This window comes from Nelumbo nucifera, chromosome 4 (genome assembly GCF_055504915.1).
Source record: "Nelumbo nucifera cultivar China Antique chromosome 4, China Antique-T2T, whole genome shotgun sequence".
NCBI classification, from domain to species: domain Eukaryota; kingdom Viridiplantae; phylum Streptophyta; class Magnoliopsida; order Proteales; family Nelumbonaceae; genus Nelumbo; species Nelumbo nucifera.
This window is the reverse complement of record NC_142652.1, coordinates 41,771,404-41,793,430: the sequence shown is the minus strand read 5'-3', so window position 1 is coordinate 41,793,430 and position 22,027 is coordinate 41,771,404. Positions and strand designations below refer to the sequence as shown.

At 37.6% G+C, this 22,027-nt stretch overlaps 1 protein-coding gene across 1 annotated transcript in view; it reads right to left on the bottom strand.

Moving 5' to 3' along the window:
• The window catches only part of LOC104611038 (T-complex protein 1 subunit alpha), a 33,508-nt gene extending 23,362 nt beyond the window's left edge, over positions 1-10,146 (bottom strand). The window contains exons 1-2 of the mRNA XM_010277953.3: positions 9,745-10,146; positions 9,493-9,557 (exon numbers count right to left, since the gene is read on the bottom strand). Coding sequence (XP_010276255.2) covers positions 9,493-9,557; positions 9,745-9,817 — 138 coding nt within the window. The 5' untranslated portion in view covers positions 9,818-10,146. The remainder of the gene's footprint in view (positions 1-9,492; positions 9,558-9,744) is intronic.
• Between the last annotated feature and the right edge of the window lie 11,881 nt (positions 10,147-22,027).

Here is a 22,027-nt window from a genome sequence, read left to right as displayed (position 1 = left end):
TTAGCCCCTTCACCAGACTTCACTTATTCAGAATCAGATATAATGCAGCATTTGCATATATCTAAAATATGAGTCCATGAAAGAGGAATAAGGAAGCCAGCATTTAGGAGTCATGTGAATGACTCCTTAAATGCCACAATCGAACTTTTAGGACCAAAAATACCTAGGACAAAGTTAAGCATTTTTTGGAAAATAATTGCAAATATTTCAATAAAACCTATGTTTAACCACTCTCTCCAAGATTCTCAAACAGTTTTTTACCACATTGCCCACAAAATCCCAACATTCCAGGAAGAAGCTGAAAGTGAAAATACTCTATTCCAAAAGACTTATCTTAAACAGCTCAAAAAGCCTCATTTTTGACAAATGAAAAGATAGCTTATTTAAAAAATGAAAATATGAGAAATTAAAGCAACAAATCCCCAGAAAGGAGTGCAAGGAACAGTCAGGTTCCAAGTCAAAAAGAAGAAATCAAGAATACATTACCAGCTAAAAAACCAAAAAATTAATCTATTTCTCTTAATCTTCTACTAGTAAAGCCACTTTCTTCCAAAAGTCCACACCAACCAATTTCTGTAAACTTGACATCTGTCAGTCTACAGTCTGATCCTTGCACATGCTCCATTAGCACATCAATCTCTTAATTCATTGCCAAAAGTAGTCCAAGTATATATTACATCCAAAGGATTCCAAGTAAAGTTGATTATTCAAAATTATATTACTTAATAATTTTTTTTTTGTTTCTAAACATTTTAAATACTCATTGATAAAAAAAAAACATTTTAAGTACCATTTTAACCATACCTAAATACATACGTACTGAAGCTTTCAGAAATTGACTTGACCATCAAAGCAACCATTTTCACTCATTCATCAAAAGAAAAGGTGTGCATGTAGATCTAAAAATCATGGCTCTGAATCCTTGTGCATGTATGTGTTTATCTGTTATTAAGAACAAATATTGTCATTATTTCTCAAAAATCTATGTTGAAATTTCATCATTTACTGATGTAGTTTGTGGTCCCAAAGATATTGACCATCAATGCCAACCATTTGAACTGAAATGTTCTATTGTCTATAGACATGCATGTAGATCTAAAAACCATGGCTCTGAATCGTTGTGCATGTATGTGTGTATCTCTTTTATTAAGAAAAAATCTTATCATAAGCAGTCTGTACAGAGCCTAACAGATATTCATATGAGACCGATATTCCTGTGAACCCCCTCGAAGTGGTCGGAAGAGTTAGGGAGAAATATGGATTTGGTGAAGAGGGGGGATGGATTTGTGGCTGCAGGACGGTGGAGGAGAATACTGAAGTTCGAAGCCAAGGAGTTTCTGCTTGAAGAGCTGAAAAACAAAAGTGGGGCAAGCTTGAAGATTAGGGAAGGGAAGAAGGCCACAGTGCTGCTGCAAGGTATGGAGGTGATTAATTGGTTCAGGGAGTATGTGAATGAAGCATGCCTCAAAGGTAAACAAAGAAACTGGAAGGAATTGAGAACTCAAGAAGGGAAGAGGTATGTTGTAGAATGCAGAAGAAACTGTAAAGGGGGTTACTTAGCTCTCTCTGAATTCTTCGGGAAAGGACGGAGGCAACTAGTCTGCTTTCTTGAAGGTAGACAGGGTCTTGGATGGAAGAAAATCAATGGAATACTGGAAGAGTTTCATCACTACATGGAAACCTTGTGATTGGATCTACTGAAGGAGAATGGTAAAACCATCAAACTCTCAACTGAAGATGAAGACCATGTCCAAGAGCTACTAGCCTTTGGACAGAACAGGCTGGTTGGCTATTCCAGGAGAGAAGAGTGGGAAGATAAATATGTGGTTCAAGTTAAAATCCGGTTAGCAACTGGAGGAGAGTTGCAGACCTGCTCGTATTACAGCTGAAGTTAAAAGGGAAGTTTATTCTAACACCTTTTGAGAACAGTAAAGCTGTGCTTGATCTGACTGAAGATAAGTTAGAGCTCTCAGCTATCAGTTTTCAATCTGATTATGGTGTGATTACAATATCTAAGTGGAACTTTTCATCTAACTCTAAAGAGTTCTTCACTGAGGATGGGGTGGTGATACAAGTTCTTGGTCTGCCCTTTCATTTGTGGAAACAGGAAGTGGCCGCATCCATTGCACTGTTATGTGGTGGTAAGCTGGCCAGAGCTTTTTGGGGGGACCTTCGATCAGCAGCTCTCCTATTGAACGGAGTGAAACCAGAAGATATACCCAGAAAAGTGGAGATAAGCGTGGAAGGTTGCTTCAACTCAGTTTGGCTGGCCTCCTCCATAGAAGCTACACTATGGAGGGAGGCTCGCAAGGAAGGGGATGAGAAGGTAGAAGAAGAGGCCCTACGTGGAACAAGGAGAGTGGTAATCTCAAAGGCTGATCAGTCTTTCACCGATTTGGGTAAGCAAAAACTGGAGACTTTAAAAGAGAAGGGGCAGATGGGTGGTCAAATACGTGGAATGCAAGCTATCAGTAGGGAGTGCAGTATTTCTTATGCACAGACGGTTAAAGGCGGTAGGAGGGAGATTTTAAATTCAAGTTGTGAAGGAAGATTAAAGGTTTCAGACCAGGTCGAACCAAAAAAGGCTGAACTTGAGCCGGGTGTCCCAAGCACTGAGTGTGAAGTGGTAAAGCCTCACGTGCCAATGCAAGTTAGCACATGTGGGCCTCAAAAAAGTGTTGGGCCCGTTAAAAAAACCAAGAGTGGGCCGTGTCCTCTTAAGTCGGCCCAGATCAAACCTCACTTAAAGAGGGCACGTGACTCACTTAAGTCACACGCGCTTGGGAAGGGGGAGCCTCCAATAGATAGTAAAAACCATCTATTTCCTTTTCCTTTTAGCCCCTCCTCTCTTATCCGCGCACCAGTTGCAGGTTCGGCCACTTCGTCGCTGCAGTGGCTTCCGACCAAGAAGGAAAACCATTTACCCTTGGATAGGCGGAATACCAGAAGCAGAAAACGGTGGGATCTAGACCTTGTTGTAGACAGTGCTTACTTAGGTGAAGAAGATAGTTCAGCGAAGGTCTCCAGCTCGTACAGTGGAGACCCTCGAAGAAGTTGCCACTTAAGAAACAGGATCGCCGTAATCCCAGAAGTGTGAAGAGCAGTGAGGTCTTCGACTCTGATTCGGAAAGATTGACAGACGATGAAGATTTTGTTGTTTCCGGTTCAGATTTTGAAGAAACTGTTAGCTTGGGAAGTATCGATCTCCAAAAGCCAAGAGATATATTGGAAGAGGGTAGTCTAAACACCGAACTGTTATTCCTCGAGGAGGAGACGGATCCGCAAGATTCTGGTACTATCAAAACGCAAAGAAGAGTGAGCCTTAGCAATGGAGAACATATCTCTCCCAATCTGGGTATGCCATACAAAAGACAGGTGGAGTTGGGAACACCGAAAGAGGTAAGGCAGAATGCATCCCGACCAATAGACGAGTCCATCCCATATGTGCAGCCTAGTCAGGACATCAAGCCAGAGAGACAAGAATCATCCTTGGAGCCTTACAAAAGGAATTACGCAGAGGGAAAGAGAAGTGAAGCTTTCTTGACTATAGAGGGTGAGGAAGTATTGGTTGTACCTAGCCCGCTTCCACAGTTGAGTCCGGAAAAGGGGAAGGGCCTAGCCCTGACTTCAAGAATTGATACCCAGCAGCCGGTCCACATGCAACCACCTATGCTAATTCCAGGTAAGCCTGTCCATTTGGGTTTAGATACTAATTTGGGTTCTCTGCCTGTAACAGATGTCCTGGAATCCTGACCAGACCAACTAATTGGTGGTAAGGAAGTGGCCATTGACAATGATGGAGTCCAATCAGAGAAGAGAGTTGGCTTGTTAGAAAGGAAACAAGAGGAGCTAGAATGGATTTGGGAGCAGATTTGTGCCCTGCTAGAGGAATATAAACAGAAGGAGGAAATGTCAGAGGTGGCTCCAAAAAACCCTGAATCAGAGGCAAGAACCAATAGATTGAGGCATGAATTAGGAAAGTCAGTGGGAAACAAAGGTAGGAAAAAGAAGAAATAGTCTGAAGTAGAGAGACTAATTATGGACATCAAAGGGGATATCGAGTTCAGTGGTAGAGGGGAAAGAAAGAGGGGTTCTAAATGAAGGAACACTTTACTGGAGGGCTAAATTGTTGAGAGGTAATGAAGATAATAAGCTGGAATGTAAGGGGTTTGGGTAGTGACAGAAAAAGGAGATCGATTAAGGAGTTAGTTAGAAGAGAAAGACCTAATATTGTGATGTTGCAGGAGACAAAATTAGCTGAACTGAACAGAAGGTGGGTCAGGGAGATCTGGAAAATAAGAGGGGTAAGATGGTGCTCAGCTCCGTCGTGGGGGGCATCAGGGGAATAGTAACTTTGTGGAGGGAGGACTTCGGAGAACCAGTAGAGAAGCTAATAAGAAACTTCACTGTATCCCTAAAATTCAGAATGGTGAAAGATGGATTTACTTGGGTGCTAACAAATGTGTATGGTCCAAATAATCACAGAGAGAGGAATGAGCTTTGGGAGGAGCTTCATGGGATTCAAGGTTTGTGGGAAGGTCCTTGGTGTTTGGGGGTGATTTTAATGCAATAAGATTCACAAATGAGTCAAATAATCCTAGGCAAGCCATTACAACTAGTATGAGGAAGTTCAATGACTTCATAAATTCCTGTGAATTACGGGAACTTCCTCTACTACAGGCTACCTACACTTGGTCCAACTTCCAAGAAAACCCAATCTGCTCAAAGCTTGGCAAGTTCCTATTTAATGAGGGTTGGGAGAGCCACTGGAGAGGTTTGGTGGCTAAGGCTCTACCTAGGATAACCTCTGATCATTACCCTATAGAAGTAGGACAAGAACCTCTTGGCAATGGACCTAGACCATTCAGGTTTGAAAATATGTGACTGACACACCCGGACTTCTTGCCTAAGGTTAAGGAATGGTGGAGTGAAGAATTAAGAGAAGTGAAATGGGAAGGGGTTGGATTCCACAAAAAACTAAAAAGGTTGAGAGGCAAATTAAAAGAATGGAATAAAGTTCATTTTGGAAGAGTGGAGGAGGTAAAAGCTAGATTATTGGTTCAAGGAGTTAAATGCAAAAGCATCCTAAGGGATGATGGATGAGCAAGACAGAGAAATGAGGAGGAAACTGAAAAAGGAGCTAGAGGAGACTTTGTTGAGGAAGGAGATTTCTTGGAAACAAAAATCCAGACATAAGTGGATCAAGGAAGGGGATGGGAATACCAATTTTTTTCATGATTTGGCTAATGGGAGAAGAAGGAAAAATTTGATACTAAAGCTTGAGGTTGAGGGTGTGGAGATAACCTCTCAAGAGGAGATTGCCAGTAGGATTGTGGATCACTTCAAATCCATCTATCAAAAACCATTAGAGAATCGATTAATAGTAGGGGAGGAGAATTGGCCAACTTTGAACCAAACAGATAAGGGATGGCTGGAAAGAATGATTGAGGAAGAGGAAATTAAACAAGTTGTTTTTTCTATGGATAGGGCTAAAGCACCGGGCCCTGACGGATTTACAATGGCATTTTATCAGGATTGTTGGGACATAGTCAAAGAAGACTTAATTGGAGTATTTAAAGAATTTGAGAATAAAAATTTTGTGAGTCCTGGAATCAATGCCACCTTTATAGCCTTAATTCCCAAAAAGAATGATGCCAGACACCCCAAAGATTTTCGGCCAATTAGCCTGGTGACAAGCATTTACAAGATTCTGGCAAAAGTGCTCTCTAGGAGGATCAAAGTTGTTCTCCCTTCTCTCATTAGCCAAGCACAAGGAGCCTTTATTCAGGATAGACAAATTACAGATCAGATCCTTATTGCAAACGAGAGTGTGGAAGAGATAAGGAGATCGGGCAGGAAAGGATTTGTTTGCAAATCGGACTTGGAGAAAGCCTATGACTTAGTGGATTGGAATTTCCTGCTGAAGATGTTGAGAAGACGTGGTTTTGGGGATAAATGGTGTAAGTGGATAAGAGGATGCTTACACTCTTGTCGTTATTCAGTGTTGGTGAATGGGATGGTTAAGGACTTCTTTCCAGCCAATAGAGGCTTAAGACAAGGGGATCCACTCTCCCCTTTCCTCTTTACACTTGTTGCTGATGTTTTTAGGATGATTTCCAAAGCAGATGAGGAGGGCCAAATAAAGGGATGGAGAATAGGGAGTAGAGGCATTCCAGTAATTCACCTTTAGTTTGCTGATGACATTGTTATTTTCTGTGAAGGGAATGAGTTAAGCAAATGGAAAACCTTAAGATCTTAATAAGTACCTTTGAGAGGGTCTCCAACTTGAAGGTAAATCTTGATAAAAGTTGTGTGGCTGGAGTAAACTTGGAGAATAGGGAGATTGAATCCATTGCAAAATGCTTAGGTTGCAATATTTCTTCTTGGCCTTTGACATACTTAGGACTACCCTTAGGAGCCAACCCTAAAGAAAGTAGTTTCCGGGCCCCTATTGTGGAGAAATTTGATAAGTGCTTGGTGGCTTGGAAAAAAGAATTACATTTCAATAGGGGGTAGGCTGACTTTAATTAAGGCTACACTTGCCAACCTTCCAACCTACTTCCTTTCTGTGTTCAGGATTCCTCTAAGGGAGGCTAAGAAACTGGAGAAGAGAATGAGGGACTTTCTATAGGAACCAGGAGAGGTGAAAAAGGATCACTTGATCAGATGGGAGATAGTTAACAAACCAAAGGAAGAAGGGGGTTTAGGGATAGGAAACATAGTGTTGAAGAATGTAGCCCTTCTAGGGAAGTGGCTATGGAGATGGCCCCGAGAGAGAGAGAGAGAGATTATGGCATGAGGTGGTGGCAAGCATTCATGGTTGTGCAAGAAATGGTTGGGATTCCGGGATATCTCGTCGAGCTACCCTTACTACACCTTGGAAGGCTATACATGGTATTCTCCCTCGCTTCCTCAGATTCATCAGGTATGATGCTTGTTCTGGTAATGCTATTCTTTTCTAGGAGGATATTTGGGTGGGTACTCAACCCCTCAAAGATTGTTTCCCTTCGCTCTATTCCATTTCCCTTTACAAACATGAACCAATTGCAACTTTTCCCTCGAGCCCGTTAAACCCCTTATCTTTAAACTGGGACTTTGGATTCCGTATAGGGTTAAGGGATGGTGAGTCGAATTGTGTTATTGAGCTAATTCATTTTCTAGAATCCGTTTGCTTGGACCCCACTTCTTCTGATCAACGGATTTGGACTCCTCTTCCAAAAGGTACCTTTACTTGCTCTTCTTTTCTAAAATCCCTCAGTTCTAACCCCTCTTCCCAAAGATTCCCTGTCAAAGAAGTTTGGGCGCGACCTATTCCCCCAAAAATTGTTGTATTCTGCTAGGAAGTCTTCTATGAGAAGATCAATACTTTGGAAAACTTACAGAAAAAGAGACCCTCGCTTTGTCTTTTCCCAAATTGGCGTTCCTTGTGTAAGGCCGAGAATGAGGACTGTGTCCATTTGCTGATCTCCTGTTCCTTTGCTACAGCTATATGGAGGTGGAGCCTTTGTCTATTTGGAGGTAGGTGGTCTCTGCCTTCTGATTTAAGCTTGTTATTCAACCCATCTGTCTTTGTTTGGCACACTAGAAGAGGTAAGGTCATGTGGAGATGTCAGGGCAGCCACTCTGTGGCCTCTTTGGGAGGAAAGGAATGCAAGAATTTTTTTAGAGAAGGAAAGAGGGTTAGATGAAATGAAGGATTGATCCTAACAAGAGCAATCCTTTGGCTGAAAACTGTGGATATCTTTGATGACTTCTCCTTTGATGATTTGTGGAGAAATTGGCTAGTAATAGCCAACACTTCAACAAAGAAGGATAGAATTCTGTTAGAATGGGTTCCGCCTTTGGAAGCCGTCATTAAGCTAAACTTTGATGGAAGAAGCCAAGGCAATCCCAGGCCTTCAGGTATAGGGGGTATCTTGAGAAATAAGGACAGCAACATAATTTCCCTATTCTCAGGACTGGTGGGAGTGGGGGATTCCACAAGGGCAGAAACACTTGCTGCAATACAAGGAATTCAAATCGCCAACCAGCTTGGGGTGGAGCATCTCCTAGTTGAAGGGGACTCTTAGGTGGTAACCAGGTGGCTCCTAAACTTGGATACCACCATTTGGGGCTACAAAGATCTCATCAAAAAAGTAAAGTGGTTAACCACCAACAATATGAGAGTTGAGGTAAAATGGGTTAGTAGGTCTGCTAATTCTTTGGCTGATGCTCTAGCCAAACAGGGGGTTTCTAGGGAAGATCTTTTTTTTGTGCTTCTATGTAAGTTGTTATTAATTCGGAAATCTGTACTTAACCAGCCCGGAGAGGTTGCAACTCGTACCTTTCCATGAGGACTTTGTACTATTTTTATTGCTGATTTATAAAATCATTTCAATTATCAAAAAAAAAATCTTATCATTATTTCTTAAAAATCTAAGTTGAAATTTCATCATTTATTGATGTAGTTTGTGATTTTATAGATTATGACTAAAATGAGATTCCATAAAACTTATATATGGTACATATTTGTTATTTTTGTTGAATATGCCTAGAAATTGCCAAATCACCTTTAACCAAACTAAGGAAAACATTTTGACCATGTGATACCATAACTTCCAGTAACAATCCTTGGGCTATGTGCCATTACTAGCCAGAAAAATGTATCTACCTAAACTTACCGTTACCTGCTAGAAACCTCATTCAAATACATGCATGCAACCTGCCTTCAACAGCTTGTAAATGAGATAAAACTAAATGAGTAAGCATTTCACCATTGGAGCTCCAGTTTCTACCCTACCGTTTTGAGATATGTGTCCAAAAAAATTGTCCCAACATCTCCATCCAATTTTATTTCAATTGGAAACCCTTATAATACAAGCCATCAACCATGCAAGTGGTTTCGATGTCCCATCACATCAATCTTCTAGATCTAACTATTTATCATTGAAGTCAAACATCACATAATTACTTGCAGCATTTGATGATAGACAAACAGACAGACAAAGAAGATGTCTTAGTTAACATATATCTCCACTTTACAGTGCCATGAATGCTAGTAATCATGCACAATTTCATCCAGGCTTAGTTAGCCGATTCCAGTATCTCGAATATACTTCTCTTCCCAGAAACTAATCTTTTTGAATTCAATATCAGAAAGCAATTGGGGGCATCCGTTTAGTAAACATGGCATGCCCTCCAACATTGATATACCACATTTTTACCTTTGACCTCCTTTGTTCATTATTATTAACTCACCCTCTGGAAATTCAACAAAAAGAGGACCAAGTCATAAATCCCACTTAACAACCAAATAAGATAGGGCAGTTACAGGCATAAGATGAACTCTAAGCAGCCAGTTAAACCACAATAGCCTTCCAGAAGAGAGAACCATAAAACTCTTATCCTAGAAATCTCCCGAATAAGAACAAACAGAAGGGAATAATAAGAAACAATGAGAGTTTTCATTGAGGAAAAAAAAAATAGTGTTCAATCGAGAAACAAATGATATACCTTATCAAGACCAACGGGCCCAAGCGACGATTTTACAATGTTCGCAACTGCTTGACAGGCCACAACTGCCGATATTTGAAATCCAGAAGCAACAAGAGAAACGAAACAAATAAAAAAGATTTCTATTAGATTTCAGGGAAATGATGCAAAGAAGTGCATTAAGCTTTTAGTAAAAACGACTAGTGAAAAAGAGGAGGCGCCATTAACAAGTAACCTCGTCCTCCAGACGAACAGAAATGAATGAAAGCATACCATTTTGAGTCCGAACGTCCTGACCGGACTGTCGCTCTCCCATAATATCAGGAGTTTGTGCAGCAATCGCCATTTAGGTGGTGTGAACTAGGAAGCTAAAGAGCTTCTTCTGAGAGTAAAGCGACTCAAAGGACAATAGAAGATTTCGCAGAAACCCTTGAGGCCTTCGATCAGCTGATTTCCAACAAGAGATCAGTATACTGCGAAAGTGCGAAGCACGAGGACCGGAGGCGGAAAAGAAGTGAAGGGAGGAACGCGCTTGGGCCTTGGGAGTGTCTCGAAAGTTCAAGCGTTCGAGGGCACAGAAATAAGCTCGCAGTGACCAGGGAGGCAGAGGGTATGTTTGCAACTCGGACCGGGTTTGGACGCTCGGTGGGTTTTTTAGGAATTTGCAGTCTTAATAAATAAGCTCACTCCGTTTATTTTGTTAAAAACCGAATCGAATAAATCAAAATTTTAAAAATCGAATAAAATGTGAAAATCGAATTTAAAAATCGAAAACTGAAATAATTGAAATCTAAAAGAGCAAATTCTCTTTTTTCTAGATTTTTCATTGGACGTTTTTACCCCTCTTGTCTAAGCACACAACCGGCATAAAGAGAGCATATATATCCTTTATTCTTACTTCAGAAATTGCCCACTCATAACTATTCAGAAACTACCCACTTGTAACTCAAAACTGTTTAGAAACTACCCATGAATTATAAATAGTTTTGTCTTATAGATACTGTCACGTGCAAATGCACGTACACGTTTACTAGTATATTATATATTATAATATATTATGAAATTGAATTTCATTATAATACATTATATATAATATAATAATATATAATTATATAGAATATTATATATTATATGTTATATATTGTATATTATATATTACATTATATAATGAATTGCGGCTAATTCGTTTTTTTCGATTAATCGAATTTCTAGCTCTGAAAACCGAAACCGAAACCAAAATTCCTAAAAATCAAACTAACCGAACCGAATTACCCAAAAGTCGAAATCGAAATTTTCAGTTCGATATTTTGGTTTTAACCAAATAATGCTCACCCCTACAAGCCATCTCAAAATTGAGGAATTATTTCCAAAGCCTATTTTACATATAGCTCCCCACTATAAACAACATCTCAACATGTATTTGGCATCGTTCCTCGCTCAAGATTCACCCCAACAATAAGATAGGACTATTAGGTGGAGTGTATCATGAAAACCCCTTTTGGGGGGCAAATTTCTTAAATTACCCTCATTCGCTTTTTGGGATGTTACTTTACCTAGGTAAATGTTTCCCACCTGGGTAAGTGCATTTATCCATGTTCTTTTATTAAACAAGTAAATAAGACAATGACGTTTTAGCCATAAAAAGTCATTATTAAAAGGGACAATTTTATCCTATCCAAGTGTTGTCAACTTCCCCCCAAGTAGGAAAGTTACTTACCTTGGGAGATGAATATCACTTACTCAGTAAGTGATATCCAAGAAAATAAATTTTTTATGGGTTCCGCATAAATCTGAAAAAGTAACATGGGTATCTTGGTTTATGTGAACCAAAATCCCATTGACCAACTCCCCCCCCCCCCCCTCAAAATCCAAAACACAATGATGAATGGGCTTATAAACTTGATTGAAGTTGAGTCTGGTCCAAGTGTTTTTAGTGAGGAATTGTCTTTGTGGTAGGTTTGTGTTTTGTCTCTATCTTTGTTGCTTTGTTGAAGTTTTCTTTATCAAGAACAAAGCTATATTGGATTATATTAATCCACTACTCTGAGAGACCACTTTAATGGCATTTTTGTTGATTTGGTAGATTATTTATGTCCTTAATTTTTTGAAATCTTGATATGCTTCAATGGTTGAGATCATCTAGGATAAATATGTAGGATGTTCCACAAACAGGGATCTATAAGCAAATTTGATAGAACATTTACAATATTTAGTTGGTTTCCACAATGCTTTAATAATTATCAATGGATAGTTGGTATAATTTGTAGTATAGGATGAGCGGTGGATGGGTGGAATAGATCTTGGATAAGATCGTTCCACTTTTCATTTGGTGTCAAGAAATCACTCACCCAATCTTCATTCTCTACTAATGAAATATTTGGGTTGAGAATAGGGGATTTGTCCATCTTTAATCTATTAAGTTATACATTTATTCAACTATTTGTCTCCACCAACATAGAGAATAGAGAAAATTCTGGTACTGACCAAAAATTAACTTGTTCCTAAGATATTTATGGCTGATCACTTTTGCCCATAATAATGATGGTTCAGATAAGAATATCCAGAGTTGTTTACCCAAAAGTGCTTTGTAAATTATATCCATGCTTCTAATTCCATGGCTCCTTTGTTGTAAAGATTCTATTTGAATAAATGGAGTGTTTTTTGTGTCTCTCAGTGTTACATTTCCTCCAAAAATCTATTTGTATCAAAGTCTTCACCACGTTAGTTATGCTTGCATGTGACTTGAACTTAGCTTGCTTTCCAAATTGCCTTTATTCTCTATAAAAAATAGCTAATGCACAAGGCTCCTACCAATTCAGGGTCTAGGAATGGACAAGCATACAATAATACACAACGGTTGTATGTCCCCGATTGTAATGGAGCAACTCAACCGTTGTGCCAAGGCCCATGCTTAGACAATTGACTCCCATCCATTCATAATTTACTCCCCAATATTTATTTCAAAAATTCATATTCTTAATACTAATTGGCCATATTTTATTTGGTGTGGTCACATCTAAGAGAATTTTGTAAAAGGTAACTTGAAACTGAAATTAGTGGAGATCCTTGGTCACTCACACATAGACGACACCACACCACACCACATGCAACAAATGGACACTTTTATAATTATTCATCTTAACAACATCAAGAGTATGCAGAGAAAAAAGTATAAAGTTTTTATATCGTGGAGTAAGAAGCTAGTAGTGAATCTTGGCATAGATAAAAAGCTATTACTAAAAGGAAAGTGTCACCTGCCCTTGAGAGAAGTAGTCAAATCACAAGCTATAAGCTTGATTGTAAGATGGAAGAAGTACAAGCTGGGGCGAGCAAAGTGCTTATTAGGCCAGCGTTTTTGAATTTCTTTGGTAAGGTGTAGAGCTATTGTTCATGAACAAGTGAGAAGAGATAGCAGTAGCTATAGAATGAACAATGAGAAGGAAAAATAGGAAGCTATACCACCAATGATTGGGTTGTTAAGGATGAAGGAGATAAATAGTTGTTGTCTATATGTGGAAGTTCTCTCAGATAAACCACTGAATGTGGTGGGAGTTATGACAATGATAAAAAAAATGTGTGGTGTGGGATGAAAGAGCAAGCAAAGATACCATTTGGATCTCCTTTAAAAGAGAGAAAGATTTGTTGAATGCCTTACATAAGGAATCATGGTCTATGAAGGACTACCCCCTGCTATTAAGAAGGGGAGATCCTGGTAACAATCTAAGGGAGACGAACTTTCATTTCATTGATTCTTGGGTGAGAGTTCTTGAAGTGCCAATGGAATATAACACTCAAGAAACTAGAGAAATATTTGCCAAAGTAGTAGGGGAAGTGATTCAAGTCAGTCTAACAGATGGAAGAAGGAAAAGGGGAAAATCATAATGGAACAATGGGCCAAGAGTTCACGTGAGAATTGATGTTAGGAAACCATTTATGAAAGAAGCTCTTTGGGAGATAGAGGAAGGAAGGGAAAAGTTGTTCCCCTTTCAATATGAGAACATACCCATATTTTGCTACAGATGCGACCATCTTTGACATGAGGAAAATGGGTGTAAAGTTGAGATTGTGGATCCCACAAAAGAAATGGAGAACTTAACTGAGAAGATGAATGGTTTACAATGGACGAAAGCTATTTGAAGAAAAGAAAGTTGAAATATGTGCAGACTCAAATAAAGTTGGCATATTGGATGAGGAACAAATTTTGGGTTTAGAGCAATTTTGAAGATTCAGGTAAAGAATGAAAGGGAATGAATATGGGACTAAACCTATCAACTACATGCATAAACCAACATATTGGTGGGGAGAACCAAGAAGTTAGTAGGGCTTTTCTATAGGGTAATCTCCGAAGGGCATAAGGAAAAATAAAGGAATGAAGAAGGCAATCCAACTCTAGAGGTTATGCAACACTCGAAAAGCGACATCAACTTCAAAGAGATCGGTTGTAGAAGTTTCAGTTGCAGATCAACAACAAGAGAAAGGTACACAAATGTTTTCTAAATTTTATATCTTTCCAAACATCCATAGTTGGTCTGAATGAGGAAGGTGAGAGTGTTTTCTTAAATATTCTCTCTATATGGAAATCGATCTTCCCACTATCATCAATTAAGCAAAACATGAGAAAGGCCTACATAGAAGATCCTATAGCAGGGGTCCATCCTGGTAATTCTATGAATTCATGCAGGTTATAACTAATCAAATTGAAACCTAGAAAAGGAAAAAATAGAGCAAAAACCTTAGACTAAGGAACGGTATCTAAATGTGATCAAAATAGTGTGATTTGAAGAAGACTATCTTCTTGTAGAAGACAAAAGCTGAAAAATATGATGATCTTCTAGTAAGTAATTAGTGACGAGCTAGGAAGACAGTTTCATAAGTTTGGATTCAAAAGCTTGACCCATGGATACAATAAATTCACTATGGGTAAAATAAGAAGTAAAAGACAAAGAAATTTTTTGGTGTGTACTTTTTATGGGTAAAATAAGAAGTGAAGCACAAAGAAATTCTTTGGTGTATACTTTTTATGGGTAAAATAAGAAGTGAAAGACAGAAATTTTTTGGTGTGTACTATTGAAATACAAAATGAAAAGAAAAGAAAAAGGATGATATAATTATACCGCATTGTCTATCTAATGGGGCTTGCATGAGCTGGCCCTCAACAACTCCATCAGTGGAAATGAAAATTTGGTGTTGGAATTGTCAAGGATTAGGGTCCCCCATGACAATTCGTTCAACAAAAGAGTCATTTTAAGTGGAAAAACCAGACATTGTTTTTTCTTCAGTGAAACAAAATATATCATTGTAAATTGTAGAAAGATCCTCATGAATCTTAGAAGTTGGAACTACTAGGGGGTGGATTCAGTGGGCAAATTTGGTGGTTGGCTCTCTTCTGAGATGACTAGACTATTGTTAAATTTTAGCTACAAATAGGTACTTTATTCACATTAGAATTGAAGAATTAGATGACAAATGTTGGTGGTGTACTCTAGTGTATGGATAACCAAGAAAAATTAAGAAAGACTTTCCTTGAGAAGATGAACCAAATTGCTACTTCGATTAAATGTGCTTGGTGTTGTATGAGTGATTTCAATTTGATTTTTGACGTAAAGGATAAGATGGGTAGGAATCAAGTGAAACTTGGGGATATAAAAAGAAACAAAAATTTATTAAAAAGCTGGAAGCTAAAGTAAATTCAGAGCTATGGTTCAAAATTCATTTGGTTAAACAACTGAGAAAGGGGAGGGCACATTTAAGCCAACCTGGATAGAGGGATGTGTGACTCTAGATAGAAGGAGATGTAACCATATGCTATGGTTTTTATTAGTGCTACTTACGGTTTTGATCATTATGCAATTTGCCTAAAAACTGATCCAATTGGTAAAAAGGTTAAAAAACCTTTTCATTGTGAAGAAATGTGAACAACTTGTGATCAATTGGATGAAATAATTAAAAAGAATTGGCAAAGTATGCAGAGATGGTGCCATGCTAAAGAAATGGAATAAATCGGAATTTGGTTTGATGAAGGATTAAATTGAGGGGTTAAAACAAGAGCTTTTTATGGACAAATCAAAAAGGGGATCTAATTATAATGTTGGGAGAGTGAAGCAAATTGAAGAAAAAATGGATTTATCTTTAAAAAGATAGGAGATGCATTGGGCTAAAAAATTAAGAATTATTTGGGTGGTTCATGAAGATAGGAAGACAAAATTTTTTCATAATGCAACAATTAGAAGGAGAGCTAGGAATAGAATGCTCAAGTTAGAAAATGGGAATGGTGAATGGATAGAAGGGCAAAATAACATTAACAATATTTTGGTGGAGCATTTCCAAAAAAAATTTAGATCCTCTAACCCTTTGGATATTGAGACTGCTTTGAGCAATACCCATTTAAGAATTAATGAAAGAACACAATGAGGAAATTCAAAAATCAGTGACTAAAGAGGAAACCAAAGAAGCTCTCTTGCAAACGGTTCCAAAGAATGCTCTAGGTTTAGATGGATTTCAAAATTTTTTTTTCAAATATATTGTAGTTAAAGAGGATTTGATTAGGGAGGTGAAAAAAATTTCAATGAAGGCAAGTTAAGCAAAGACATGAATTCACCATTTATAGTCCTAACCCAAAACTTAAAGCTGAGAAATTGTTGACCAATTTAGACTAATTTACCTTTTTAACACAAGGTATAAAATAATAGCTAAAATCCTATCAAATAGGATTAAGTTTGTCATGGAGGAGCTCATATCCAAGAATTAGAGTGCCTTTATACTGGGCAAATCAATAATTAACAATATCTTTGTAGCCCATGAAATAATGCATTATATTAAGCATTCTAAGGCATTGATTAGAATGATGGCAATTAAAATTGATATGAGCAAAGCCTATGATATAATTGAATAGATATTCCTTCAAAATACCATGGAAAAATTTGACTTCGGGCAAAAAATGGACAAATTAGGTCATGACCATTGTGTCTTTAGTTTCGTACCCAATTCTAGTTAATGATTCACCATCTAGAAAACTCTAGCCTTAAAGAGGTCTTCGTCAAGGAGACCCTTTATCTCCATACCTTTTTTTTTGCTTTGCTCTAATGTGTTATCAATTTTGTTGAATGATTTAGATGAGAAAAAGAAATCTCGAGTATTAAAATTTGCAGGTAGGCTCTAGTGATTTCACATATTTTTTCACAAACAATAGCTACATTTTTACCAAAGCAAGACCAATGGAAGGAGAGGCTTTGCTGAAGGCATTGAACCTTTATGAAAAGGCTTCAAGTCAACATGTTAATTTTTTAAAACCATAAGTGTTTTTCATTTTGAATTTTTGCCCCATACTCCAAAAGGTTATGCCTAGGTCTCTTAATTTGAAAAGAGTGGAAAATCCATGTGTCTAGAGACCTACCCAAATATAGGAAGGAAGAAATGCCAACTGTTTGAATACATAGCTAATAAGGTATCCAACAAAGCTAAGGGGTGGAAAAGAGCCTTGTTATCTCAAGTAGGGAAAGAGGTGGTGATTAACTCAGTTTTTTCATCTATACCCATCTATTGTATGCCTTATTTCTTAATTCCCAAGAGAATTTGTGACTCTATTTCAAAATCCCCTTTTTCTTCAAAGGCACCCCTTAAACAAATGGTTTGAAACCTCTCAAATTTGAATCAATATGGTGCCTAGACCCCAGTATTCATGAGGTCATCAATCAGGCTTGGAACTTTTGATGTCTTGGGTTCTAGAGCAATGCAATTTGTTAAAAAAAAAGAAGTAATGTTGTGAATTATCTAAAAAAGTGGAATGAAAGGCATTTTGGTAACATTTTCAAAAGCAACAAAATATCATCCAATCTCTAGAAAATGCTCAAAATAGGCTGATGGTGGATAGCTACAATAGAGCTCTCAAAAACATAGAGAAAAGCAAGAAATAGAATTGTTTTAGTCAAAAATGAGGATGGAGAAAGAAATAGAATTACTTTAGAGATAAATTTAATAAGAGATTCCAAACTGGTGGAATGAGTGAAATTAAGGCATTTACAAAGGAAATTAGTCCTTGCATAACAAAGGACCAAAATGATTCAATCATTAGAGATGTGACTAAAAAGGAAATTTATGAAGCCCTCCAATCAATTAAAGATTTAAAATCCCTAGGTTCAGATAGTTTAAATGCCTTGCATTTTTTTAAAAATTCTAGGACATTGTAAAAGATTCTGACAGCTATACAGTAAAAGCTTTTTTGCACATATGAAAAGTGTGTAGTATTTTAAATAAAACATTCCTAGACCTCATCCCAAAGAATGAGAACTCAGAAACAGAAACAACCAATAATAATAGACCAATAAGCTTTGCAATGTAATTTAGAAAATTATATCAAGAATTTTGGTCAACATAATGAAACCATTTTTAGAGAAAATTATATCTCCCTATCAAAGTGCTTTTGTTCCTAATAGATAGAGAATGATAACATCCTAATTGCCCATGAGATGATACATTTTATGCGGAGGAAATGATGGAAAACTGGCATGTTGGCCTGCAAAATAGGCATGGAGAAAGCTTATAATGGACTAGAATGAGAGTTAATACAAAAAGTCCTAAAAAGGTTTGGGTTTCATGAAAAATGGGTGGATGGGTTGTGGAATGCATTAGAACAACTTCTTATCAAATTCTGATAAATGGATGCCCCATAGAAGAATTTAAGCCATCCAGAGGAATCAGACGAGGGGATCATCTCTCCCCTTACATTTTTGTCCTATGTGTGGAAGCCCTGGATAAGAAACTAGACAAAGAGTCTTCAGAGGCAGCAAGTCACATTGGGTGTAAAGCAGCTAAGGGGGGCCCAAAAATCCCAATTCTTCAATTTTCTATTAATTATCTTATTTTTGCTGAAACCACAATTCTAGCTTGTTTGAAAGTTAAAGACATCTTCAACAAATTTGTAGTTTCATCAAGACAAAGTCCATGATCCAAATTTCAAAAAAAAAAAACCATTATGTTCTAAAAAGTATTAGCTAAGATTATGAGAATTCCAATCCAAGCTAACACAAATACTTGGGGGCTCCTATCATTATTGGCTGAGTCACTACAAGAACATTCATGGGGCTGAAGGAAAAAAAAATGGAATAAGTTGGTGGGGTGGAAGAAAAATACTTTATCTCTGGTAGGAAGATTAACTTTATTAAATGCCATTACAAATATGATCCCCAATTTCTCATGAGATCATTTAATCTCTCTCAAAACATCATTGAGGAGATAGACATGAGCCAAAGTCATGTAACAAAACCCCTTGCATCTAATAGATTGGAGAGGAGCTTGTTTTCCAAAATGTTGGGGTGGATTAGGCTTGAAAAACCTTCAATGGATCAATGAAGCCAACATAGAGAAACTAGGTTAAGAAAATTTAAATGAGAATGACAATCTCTAGGTGAAAGTAATTATAGGAAAATATTTGTAGAAAAAGAACTTTTGGGATGCTAAGGAGAAAAAAGCTATATCTTGGGCATGGACAGGAATCCTAAAATCAAGAGAGCTTCTTAGTAAAGGAATAGGATGGGAAATCAACAATGGTAGTTCAATTAGATTTTGGAAAGATAGATGACATGCAGATGTGGCTTTCACAGAGATCATCCCTCAAGATAGAATTGAAAACATTAACCTTCAAGTTAACGAGGTCATAGACCAAGATAGGAAGGTGCAGATGGAAAGTAAAGTTTGTAACCTTGTTCCCCATATATTTTGAAAAAAAAATCCCATATTTATTCCTTTGGATCCAAAGGAAGATAAATAGATATGGAGGCTAAACTCAAATAGAAAAAAGAAAAGTACGCATTTATCTTATGGAATATATGGAAGAGTAGAAATTGGAAAACCTTCAATAATGAATTTACTCATCCTCAAATAATTATGGAGAGAGCTCTAAAATCTTACATGGAAAATGTTGACTTTAGTTTAAAAAATAAATTGGTAAACCTGACAAAGATGTGGAAATAAGTAGAATGTCATCCTTCTAAATTCAACACTATTAAGATAATTTTTTATGCATCCCACTCAAATAATGGGATGTGCTTTGTTGTAGCTATAACTAGAAATCGCTTTAGAGAGGTTGTAGAATACAAGGCTTATAACTTGGAATCTACATCTATCAATTTGGCCAAATCTTGGGCTTCTTGGAAGGCCCATAATTTAGCAGCAAATTTCAGTAACAACCCCATCATCATCAAAGGCGACTCAAAGCTTGTGATCATGTTCTTGAAGTTCATCACCGGGCCTCCTTAGAGACTAAGGAATATTGTTTGAGATTGTTTAGTATTGAAAGCTCATTTGAATGAATAGGCTCATTACAAGCAAGTGTTTAGAGAAGCCAATCAAGCAGCTGACTGGTTAGCAAATGTGGCTTTCTCAGGCTTTGTTGATCTTAATCTTAGAAATCTTCTGGGACCTTTAGCTATTATTTGTATCATGATTTCACTAAAAAAATTAGGGAAATTTTCACTTCAGTACCCTGAACTTTGGGGGTAGTGTCTTGTTAGTACTTGAACTTTAAAATGTGTCACTGCAGTACCTAAACTTTCGAAAACTGCCAATTTGGTCCCAAATTGTTAACTCACATTAATAGACAAGTGGAATGACAAAAATACCCTTATCGGTCCATAGAAGAGAGAAAATGATTTTTCTTAAATGGCAAAATTACCCATTTTTAAACCCTTGTTGATTTAGATCGAGAGCCTTTGTTAGCAACAAAGACCAGAGGTCTTGTTCGAAGTTGCAACGTTCATCGCCAACGATTTCATATTGGAAGTCTTTACCAGAGAGAAATCCCGATGTGTTCAGTTATTGTTGGAGAGAAACCTCTTCGGAGATGGGTTGCTCTTACCCTTCACTTTGGAGGAAGGTTAGGATCCATCATATGGATAGCCGAACCATACCAGATGGCTGGGCGAAATTTAAAAAATTTCCTAATCCTTCTAGGAATCAAATTCCCTATGTTTCAAAAAATTGCATTTTTCAGGATTGATCTTGCACTGAATCAGACCATATTTGAAACCAACTAAAGAGGGAGATGTATACCTAATTGAAGATGGCGCAGTGTATTCCTGAAGCTGGTTCAACAACACAATTTTCAACAAAACTGCAACCCAATTGCTTGGATCGAACTTGGGAGGTGAGCACAAAATTCCTTTGGATTTTTCTTGCAAACATCAAAGGAAAACTAATCTCTATTAGTCCCAAATAAATTGTAGTCGAACTAGGGTTTCTTGGAAGACAAAAGAAGAAGGGAGAGAGAGAGAGAGAAGTATTGAGAGGCTTCTTGATCAGTTCACCCTCTTCTTCTTTTATCTCTTTATGAAGCACTTTTCCTAATAAATTTGGAGATTATCCAAATCTAATTTGAATTTGGACTCTATTAAGAGATAAGCCTTATCCTCTTAAGAGGATAGGTGCTCTATACCCATTTCCAAACCCAGTTTCGCCCCATGTCACATGACAACTTAAGCTTTCATGTGACAACTTAATTAATCATATTAATTATGGGCTTTAGGCCCATTAGCTATAAGGCTCACGACCCAAGAGTGTTGCATGGCCAACTTAGGCCTAATTTGTATGGTATGGGACCCCACAATGGCCTCTGAACCCTTGAGCACATCACTATGGGCTCAAAATAGGCCCAACATTTACATTTAAATGATCATTGAATCCAACCATCCTATGAAGGCTTAAGGATAATAGACTTAAGTAAGATAAAGTCATCAGGTAATTAGCATTGTAATGGTCTCTTACACTTAACCTCTCGGCCCATAATGATTAAACACTGCCCAACTAGGAAAGACCTCTCCCCTGGCTGCAAGGTGCATTGTCACACTCTTTGCTCGGATGTATCATGAGAATTAAAACCTTTTGCAAACTTTTTTTCATAAAACATAATATATATATATATATATATATATATATATATATATACATCTAAATATATTTTGCAAAACCAAATCTCAAACACAGTTGAAATCCACTGTCGGCAGTTTGGGTTTTCCACCAGAGAGAGTGTAAACTCTATCATTCACTTTGTCCGACAAAGGGGTTGATCCTTTTATTATGATCATTCACTCAGATTCTCATACTGCCCTAACATACACAGGTTTTGACCCTCAATACATCTCACTTTATTGGCATATCAAAGACATCACAATCTGACACCTAGTGCAGTACCATAATCAAGTCTAGGGGTTATGTGTAAATTTCCAGTTTTGTCTATCAGTCTCCAAGGTCCAGGGCATAACTATAAAATGGTCTGGGTTCAATGTTTCAACCAAACATTGGGTCTAACCCTAGCAGCTGAAACAAGATACCCCAGCTTTTTTGGCAGCACATCATTGTCAGCCTTGGCAGGATAAACTCCCCAAGTCAATCAAATGGCTGAGAACATTCTAAACTAATACGAATCTCATAAGTGTCCAGTTTAAAGGATAATTTCACAAAAAACATATTAATATCAACATGAAACAATAATGTTCTTTTATTCATTTACAATAAATGTATATATACATCAATCTGATTGGTGCTAAAAGCATACACTGTCTAG